This window comes from Vipera berus (assembly GCF_964194415.1).
Source record: "Vipera berus genome assembly, chromosome: 1".
In the NCBI taxonomy this organism is placed as follows: domain Eukaryota; kingdom Metazoa; phylum Chordata; class Lepidosauria; order Squamata; family Viperidae; genus Vipera; species Vipera berus.
In genome coordinates, this window is record NC_138202.1 from 51889850 (window position 1) to 51900173 (window position 10324).

The 10324-nt window shown below is 36.2% G+C and overlaps 1 protein-coding gene across 2 annotated transcripts in view; it reads right to left on the reverse strand.

Annotated features, from left to right (window-relative positions):
- Window positions 1-9471, reverse strand: part of ESRRB (estrogen related receptor beta) — a gene marked incomplete at both ends in the record, with an annotated part of 115476 nt that extends 106005 nt beyond the window's left edge. The window contains 2 exons of one of the 2 annotated variants that reach the window (XM_081334050.1): window positions 3412-3474; window positions 9273-9471. In XM_081334050.1, the coding sequence (XP_081190176.1) occupies window positions 3412-3474; window positions 9273-9322 (113 nt within the window). The remainder of the gene's footprint in view (window positions 1-3411; window positions 3475-9272) is intronic. The other variant, XM_081334051.1, reaches the window with a different exon arrangement.
- Window positions 9472-10324: the final 853 nt, after the last annotated feature.

Genomic DNA, 10324 nt, shown 5'->3' on the forward strand with positions numbered 1-10324 from the left:
AATAGGGGAAAAAATTCTTAAATTATTATCACCTGTTTAAAGAATATGTTGTAGCTTCTACCTATATTAGTATTACTTATAAAGAAATATTGTGGGTGTTCCCCTGCCTTTTCACACCAGATCTTTCAGAATAAAATTGCTATTCTTGGTCTCTCACAAAAATCTGCAAAGGTTCCAAATCAGTTTTAGAACTTTTGTAAAAATTCAGTGTTTGTGTTTTGATTCTAATGCATTGTAAGTCTTGCCATTTGGAAGGAATCAAAGCAACAAGTTCATCACATTTTTCCTGAGACAGAATAGAAGAATCAACAAAAATGATTTTGCACACTGATGAATCGTACTAGGATTCCCCCACATGCTGTTGAAACATGGGTTAAACAAGACACAAAACTCAAAGACACTGTTCCAGTATTTTGGGTACATTTTTACACATGCATGTCCACACAAATACTTTTGAGCTCCTTCTGTCTTTCCTTCTCTCTGAACTATGATCAGGAATATAGATGAAGACTGCAGAAAACTGCTGTGTCTACAACATGTAATAGTAGAAACAAATGAATACAATATACGAACAATCAGATCTTCAAACCCTATTCCTTATTTAAACATGCTTATCATTCAACTTGCTTTCAAATGAACTGAATTATCTTAGCTTGATGACCTGTATCAAGCACTAACTCTGCGAGGTCTTAATCCATCCAATACTAGGCATGTTAAAGCATAACAATAACAACTGTGCTGTATATATCCATAAGATAAACCAGTGAGACCCAATACAATGTCCAATAGTCCAACCACACTAGCACTAACATTTACAGTGTAATTTATTCTGTGCAAAAATGTGTCTTTTAAATCCCTTTTAAACTTACCAAGGATGATTAGTCTTTATTATTCATGAATTAATTTTATTTCCCTATTGTTACTCAACAACCCTACTCAGGTAACAATAGGGAAAATGACACTGTAACATTTTGTACAATTTTTAAAAAAGAACCTGAGAACTTAAACCTGATTTTGTTTTCATTCTTTAATCAACATTTAAAGAGTCTTCTCTAAATTCCTCAGTGAAAAATAAAAAGTAAAAGTAAAATACAATATAAAGTTGTTTGGGCACATGTACTGTATTTGCCAAATGTATTTCTCAAGCATATCTACAAAAAATCAGAGAACAAAACAGTATTAGGACCACTACAGTGTTTCCCTTAAACAATATATTGTTTCTCTTGGAAAAATTTCATTAAAATAAGAGCATAGATTTACTTTATTCAGTATAATTCTTCCTGCAATACTAGCATGAGACTGATGGTTAATAATTCAGCGAGAAACACTATTAAATTATAACTGTATTTTTAGAAGTTAAAAAAATAAATGTTATCTGACATACTGAAGAAAAAATATAAAGAACTCATCCTCCACAACAATCTGCTTGAAGGGGATTCAAATATTGCAACATCTTAAAATATTGCAGCAAAATTCCTGTCTTTATAACATCCAATCATGCGTCTTAATGTTCCAAATAGACAACAATCTAGTCACATTTTCTTACCATTTAACTAAGGAACAATCTCTTGGATTCTTCTATAATGTAGTACTTGCTCCCTTTCTGTATTTATTTTTAATAATTCAATTCCATAAAAATTTTTAATATTCCCTATTTACATCTTTAAAAAATCTATAATTTATTTTTTATACAAGCACCTTTATATTGTATTAAAACTGGGTTCAGAAAGAGAGATAAAGTTTCATTCCTTACAGCATAATTTATTTAAAGATACCAGTATAGTGGTAGCTTGTACTCAGCACAGATAAATATTTACATTCATACTAGCTGTATGGAAATGCATAAAATATGCTAGATATGCTATTTATATTAATTAAAACTTATACAGGTCCCAGTAATGTGAACAGACAGTGAATCTCATAAGCCTTTGTATGTAAACATAACACATTATGTTTAACTCTAATGAAAAATAAGATTTTTCAAAATGATTTTTGCTTTTATTCATGCAACACATATATGAGAAGGCAGGCACCATGTTTATTTTATTTTCTGCAACATTTTTAAACCAACCCAATCTACAAAAGTCTTTTGCTTATAGAAATATATGAATATGCGATTACATCTGACTCCATTTTTAATATTTATTTCTATATTCTCCTGATGATAAAGAAATTGCATCAAAGGACAGCTACTATACACTTTCTGAAAAAATATAAGGGAATCCAAGACTAATTCTTAACAATTTTATTAGTAAGTAATGTTTAATATCTCCAATAGGATCTCGCTATTGCTCTCAATTTAGACTGCATTGCAGGCAATATGGCCTTAATTGTCACCACTTTCTAAACTAAGGAATTACATATTCTTCTCTTCTGATACATACATGCCCAGTTGACTACTAATGTTTGACATTAAGTTTTAAGGTTTTGCTTAAATTGCAGCTCCAGAACATATTGTTCCATAACATGCAGAAGTAGAATGCTTTTGAAATCAGCTATATCTGAGCAACTATCAAATATATAGGAAAAATATGGAAATCAAAACCAAAGAAGTTCATCCAATTTTCTCAAGACTATATCCCCCAAATAATTTAATACCTATCATACAAGAACGTGAAAAATCTTGTTAGAATTAACTTTTTGCCAGAAATAAATATCCAAGTATATAATAATCTTATACCAGCTTTATGATAAACTGTATCACAAGATAACTTTTAAAGATTTTGGACAAAATAAAACTTTATTTGTCTAAAGACTTTCTCTTGCAAGCTATTTTCATAGATATTTAAATTATACAGACCTAAAAAAATGATACAAATATCAGTGGATATTTGTATATGATTGTGATATGTACATGGGACAAACACAATGAATTTAAAAATAACTATTTTGCAGATCAACATAAGGGATGACAATAATATTCCGTTCTCTCTGTATTTTAAAGGGGAAATCAGCAATTTTTCAATGGAAAAAATAAAGTTTTTTGTAAAACCATTCTTATAATTCTGTTCTCAAGAAAACAGAACAAAATATGCTTTGTGGAGCTGTTCATAAAGGCTGTTACAGAGAATTTATCTTTAAAATATAATAATGGAGAACTAGTTTATCTTTATATGTGTCTGACTGTCCATCTGCTTACCTGCCTGCATATAAAGGAATGCACAACAGACAAATATGTTTGCAGGAGTAATTATCACACATGGGTTACAATATAAACAATTTGTTAAGATAATATACAAGAAAGAGACTAAAAAGATAATTTTAGCCCAATAATTAACTATTACTTAGAAGCACATGGAATGAAAGATTACACTTCATTCCAAATTTCAGTATCTGCCTACAATATTTCCCTTTCCTACCCCAGAAACAGGATATAATGGTATGGAAATACCCTAAAAATCAGCACCTCACCAGCAGTGCAGAATCGGACAAGATACGCCGCCTCTGTCTATTCTCAATCCATTCCCTTCCACACTAAAAAACAAAACAAGAATAGCTTGGTCATGGCATGTTACTGCACACAAAAGGGTAAAAACAGAATCTCTGGCATGCTAAAATTTGCATGAGAAGGCAAAAACCCTCTGAATTCAGAGAGTTTGTCACTTATGGATTACATGTTTACTGTTAACAAAATATTCAAGAATATTCTGTGTAGACTGATAAAATGAGGACTAGCTTAAAATATTGGGGGAGATAACTTCAAAATCTAAACATGGAGTTTTTCCCTTTTTAGGGGGCAGGAGAAAAGGACACCAATGTAAACATAGTAGACACAAAGAATGCAAGAGGGAAAATGCAGTATAAAACTGGCACAAGTTATATGACAATAGAAACTGCTTTTTTTGCAACTTGTCCCAGGGAAACACAAGATAATGAATGGCAAGGTTGACTGTCTGAACTGTTCATGTGCACCAGCAAGCCAACATACATTAGTACAGCCTTCCTTCATATTGTTCTGAACAGTACCCAAAACTCAGAAAAAGAACACCACCAGTTCCATTCAAATGACATCCAGAAGCAACACCCAAACCAAGAAAAAAAAATGCATATCTGGCATGGATTAAAGGATACGTACTATTCTTCTTTGGCTAACATAAGGTTAAGTCGTGTGCAGTGAAAGTTGCCTTAATCTGCAAGAGCTTGTTTGTAATTACATTTGCAATTACAAACATGGCAAAGATACCATTTCTACAATGTGTTCCACTTCAAGCAGGCATACTTTCCTCATGCAAAGTAGTCTTAAGCAGCAGAGCTCTCAAGTGCTTCTTGATTGACAAGTAATGGGCACTTACATAGAAGGGCCACTTTAAGTGCTCAAAGAATTAAAAGGTAGAGTAGGACAGATAAGGCAAGTCCAGGCAGGAGTCAACACACTAATAATAATAATAATAATAATAATAATAATAATAATAATAATAATAATAATAATAATAATAACAACAACAACAACAACAACAACAACAACAACAACAGCAGCAGCAGCAGCAGCAGCAGCAAAAGGCAGTTTTTTTGGAACAGCTTACATCATACGATGATACCTTTAACACAATCAAACAAAATGTCTGCCCATCCCAGTCCCTGGGAAGGATTTGACAGGTGGATAAAAATGCCAAATCCTGTATAAACATCTGACTTACTGTGTAACCAAACACAACAACAAGAACAACAATAATAATAATAATTCTAAAATCAGATTTTTCCTCAAATCCTGTATTAATAATATTTATAAGATACCAGATCAGTCGGCTGGAGTATTTACTATTCATTCTGAAAGCTGAAGTGTGTTTCTCTCTTACAAATTCCAAACACACCTGCCCAAGAAATAGAAATACATCTGGATTTCTTTGCTGATGACCTGCAAAAGTTAATTACCACCAGCATCTGCTGTTGAGATACCCCTAAATCAGCATCCAGGAAAGTCATGAATATGATACACACTAAGAACTAGAAATGACTGCACTATACAACTGCTACTTTATAAATGCTGCACTATTTTCCTAAAGATACAAAAATCTTTTTAAACTTAAAAAAATACTTGTTTTGTGGACATAGGAAAATAAACTCAGCGTAACCTGAAACTCATTTATTCAGCAGTATGATCCAATGAAATCTATGTGATTGCACCTTAGTAAAGGACTGCAGCTTCTTTACAGTAAGCTGATGGAACATCTGAGTATCCCTAGAGAACCCTAATACTGCTCTTATAATACTCTTGCCCTAAGCACCTCTTTTTCCTCTTGAGTATTAATTGTAATACAGAGTGGCAGAATCATAAGGGTATCTAGCTTACTTGGATTCATTCATTTCTTTCTCTGTGTAAACATTTTGCAAGGTGGAGATATTTTTAAAAGAAATCAGTTATTGGTGCATTCATGAATTCGTACTCCAGTTCTTAAATAACTCCAATTATTAAAAGTAACTCTATCCAAACAAAGATGTTCCCAAGATTTCAGCACTTAATGAAATGTTTCAGTATGGCCAAATATATTATCAAAACTTGAAAAGAAGAGAAAAAAAGTAAGTCACAGTAGAAAATAATGGAAAGGAAGCAGAAAATTCAAGGAAAATGATTTCAAGCAACAAATATTGTCTTAGCAAAAATAATCCAACCTGTGATAAAATTTCTATCCCAGCAATTTTCTTTGATGTAAACCATTCTTCTTTCATGTTAAATGCAATAACCAGTGATTCCTTTCAATCAGTATAATGAAAAATCTCTGTTTTGTTTTGCCTAAAATGTTAATAATAAGGCATATTGTTATTATTTTAATTAATTGATATGGGAAAAATGGAAATCAAGGGCCAGATTTTCTTTTAATGTTCTGGGCTATATTCATTTCAGGGAAATTAACCAACTCACTTCTTTATATTAGAATTTCCTCCTGAACTATTATGTCAGTAAGGAAACAGAGAGCAGCAACTGCCTACTATAGTGGTCCAAGTGTATCCAGACCACTTATAGCATTATTCAGTGACTGTTTAGATTTTCTTTTCGAATTATAGAACTGAAAAAAAATATTTCTGTTCCCCTAGATTTCCAAAAGGCCTAGAACACAAGCAATAGATTCATCCAGCCTTTGATCTCTTCTTATCACAAAAGAAGGATCCTACCATAATCCTTCAGAAACCACAAATGATCATCCAAAAACAACAAACATTAATAATGAATCTCCTTTCTCTACTGAGCAGAATCAAATAGTTCCATCTGATCACATTTTTAAATTTCACAGTGCAGTTATTTTTCATGTTTGAACCCAGTTTTATTTTTCATACTGATGACATACTGATGACATACTAATATTAACGTGGCTTCTTTTAACCTACCAACAGAATCTTTAACATACATATTTGGTGATATATTTATATATCAAAGTAGTCACCTTTATTTAATCTATTTGCCAGCAGAAATTATCTTAGAACTACAGAAACTCCTTCTTAGCTAGAACTGGAACTTAATGACAAAGCAAATAAAAACTGGAAAAATTTATTTTAAGGAATATTATATGCATGACCATATACAGCATAATATTCAATCATATATTCATCATGCATCTGGTTAACAGACATATATAAACACACACACCTATGCAGAATTCGTATATTACATAATTACTGTACTGCAGGGAAACACTATCACTACAATTGAACTAATTTCACGCACTACATCTTTCTTGACCTGTAAGACAAATTGGAGGCTCATTTATTTTGTATGCTTACTTATTAATCCTACTTTGGCCATAGATTTTGATTTCTATTTTATTCTCCTTATTAAAGTCCGGAAAACTTTTCTATGCTGTCTTAAAAATTACAGAAAATAATCCACTATGTGTATATAAAGATCAAATTAATAAAAGAACTTAGACATGCTTAATGTCTTATTCCTTAAGAGTAAGATCTTGCACTTTGTGAACTTATAAGGTAATTGTGCATAGACTTCTTTAGTTACTTAAAATATTCCCATATCCTAATACATCCAAACAGGTGGGGAAAGGTCTTCCTTAACTCAAAAGAGTAAAATGTAAGCATCAATAACCTAAGCCTAAACAAAAATTGATTTTGAGAACAAAACCACCCTCTGATTAGGGGCAGAACAGAATCAGAATTCAGCAATGTATAGAATTTTGCCTTTCACTTCCAGCACCTTGGGTACTGACATTTATTCATACGCACTTACATACACACACACACACACACCTCACTAGTGGAATACCAAATAAACCAAAAGGACAGTTTTTGTTATGCTATGCCATGTCCATTTTTAATAAAGCAAAAGAAAAATACAGGTCCTTTTTAACTTTACAGATTGCTATTATAACTAAACATACAGCATTTGTGTATAAAAATAACACTATTAAAGAAAATTAAAGGAGCACAATAATTGTGTAACAGATCTAAGTGGCCCACATTCATTACAGAGGTTTATCTTGACAGATGATACATAGGTGCAGAGGGAAAAAATGATCTTGTACCAATATTACATATATGGAAAATCTATATTTATTAGAATTATTATTCACATAACTATAATTATAATTATGTTCTTCTATACTGTATAAGCATGTAAACATAAGTTGAAATAAGATCCAGAAAGGGAATTTTAGAAATGTATACTCTCTGTTACCATTTTGCATTCCAAAATCATCTTAAAGATGAACACCTCTGAGTCTTACTTAATAGCGCTTCTTTCTCTTTAAAAACTGCAAAGTCCATTATTTCATAGCTGAAATAATACACTCATTCTGGATCAGATCCAGTTTTTTTTTCCTTTCCTTTTTAATTGCAAACACAGCATTCTTGGCTACTTTATATTACTGTAATCCTCTCAGTGTAGAAAGTCATTAAGAAGAATCAGGGAAGGGCTTTGTTTATTCCCTTGAACTGTTATCTATTTGCATTCAACAAGGTGGATACAAGCAAAATGTTTAAAGGAAAAACACAGTGCCAGTGGCTGTAAATAGTACATATCTTTTTAAAGGCAAGCATGCTTGACTTTTTTTCCAGTTAATATTTCTAACAAAATATTAAAAGTATCAGATACATTCTTACATTAAGCCACTGTCCATAAAATGTAAGCAAAGATTTAAAGATAGTATTTTTTTTCAAGAAGATAGTTGGCACTTATCAAAACATTCATGAAAACAAAAACCTGAACATTTTTTATTGGCAAAAAAAAATGGAATGACAGACATAAAGAACCAGGAGCAGTTAGTCTTTTCCAGGAAAAGAGAGGTGTCAAAAGATAACAGAGACAATGCTAATTACTTTTAGTAAAACTGTGGTTTTTCTTAACTACTACTAAGTTGTAGCTGTTGAAATTATATCATCTAATTCCACCTAGTTGATAACATCTGGCGTTTTTTCAATTGCTCAGGTTTTCTCAGATGAAGGCACAAAGGGGGATGCCTGAGGAACTCGGGTTTAAAGAGAAGAAGCAGTCATAAGAAAGAATCACAGCAACAAGAGCAGACCGGGATAACAAGCGAACTCAATCCGCTTTCCAAAGTTCAGCATAAGACTCAAGACTTCACTAAACAATCTCCTCAGGCACAGCCGCGCCGCTCCTTCAGCCCATCACGCGAAGGGAAAAGCCAACAGCCAAGTGTCAAACTGACCTCAGTTCCAGCCTGGAATACACTTGCTTAACTCTAAGCGCCGCTGCCCTGGGTGCTGTATATCTGGGGAACTTCAAATCATATACACCTTTACTTGAAAACAACAACTAAAAGTGTACCAAATTTTAACAAGAAAGCAAAAAGCTTCGCTTTTTGAAAGCAGAGAAGGCGATCTGGCCGTTTTAATCGATTTGCATGCTCCAGAAAGAAAGTGGCGCGCGCTAAGCAAACTGCTTTCCAAGTCTTTTCTCTCGCTTGCTTTAGTTTACTTCCTTTATCTCTCCCCGCAGGGGACACCCCTTACAGTTTCTCCTCTTCTATACGAGAAAGAGCATTCTTTTGGCTTTTCTGGACGGAGCAAAGAAATACACGCGCGGGGTCGCCTGCACGTTCGGGAGATGGGTGAGCCACCCCTTCGCTTTACAGAAGGAAAAGTTTGAGCGCGCGTATAAAACACTCTCTCTCTCACACACACACACACACACAGAACCCGTTAACCACCACCACCCCCCCCACACACACACACACTGTCCCCTTTCCAACTCCAACTCCACATAGGACGCCTCTGAACCCGAAGCCTTCCTGCCATTTCCGTCAGAAGCAAAAAAAAAAAAAAGCAAGACATTCCGGCGAAAGAAAGCAAGCAATGAGGGCACCTACTGGTTATGATAGCTGAGAGGATCTGAGATGCAAAGTTCGGAAATGTCCATCAGTTCTGTTTTAGCATTCCCAGTTGGCAGAAAAGAAAAGAAAAAAAACGACTAGGTCGCACCGAGGAGAAAGAGAGCAAGGTGGGGGGGGGGGGAGGAAGATCGGGAACGACGAGGCAATTAAAATAAATACTCGAAGCGGGACAGAAAAGGAGGCAAAAAAAAACAAAACCCGAGAGCGACTGGGAAGGCGTCGGGAGAGGCGGACTAGAGAAAGCGGGGAGAGCGCAGGAAAGACGGAGAAGGAGAGGGAGAAAGACAGAAGCATTCAAGCTCATCCACACGCCGCTCTTCGTCCAATCGCACTGAGAGACAAGCCGGGAGCCGGGAGCCAGCAAGCGCGGAAACCTCGGCAGGAGAGATTTAGACGCCACTAACCCCTACTGTAGCTTTAAGACGGGGAGATGGATGAATATGGCACCGCCGCTATTGGCTACCTCTCGGGGGTTGGACTTAAAGTGACAGAGCGGCGGCCACGCGAAGGGGGGGGGGCGAGGGAGAGGGAGGTTGCTGGGGGCAAGGCGCGGGGACTTGCTAACCTCGCCGGCACGTGGCCGGGAGGCCGCCGCTGCTTCAGCTCGCAGGCCGCGGGATACCCGCCGGTCGCTTTGGACGGGGGCCACGTGCTTGGCCCGCTCCTCCAGCTCCCCCGCCCAACCTCTCCCTCGAGGAGCCTTTGGCTGGGGACTCGGCTCGAGCGGAGCGAAAAGCGCGAGCCGGCCGGAATCCTCGTGGCTGCGGCTGGCGGGCCGAGCGCGAGCCCGCCGATTTCGAAGCATTGGTCGGGGAAGCGGAGGAGGAGGAGACGGAGGCGCGTCTAGCGGTGGCGCCCGCGTGGCTTGCCACCGGCCTCGGCAGTCGAGCAAGACGATCGGATCAGAGAGAGGGAAGTTGGAGGCGTAAACGTCGAGGAGCTGCGTCGGAGCTCCGCGTTCAGCAGGCAACGCGGACTTTTAACGCTCCCGGGCAACCACCACCCGCCTACGATTGCGGACTGATGAA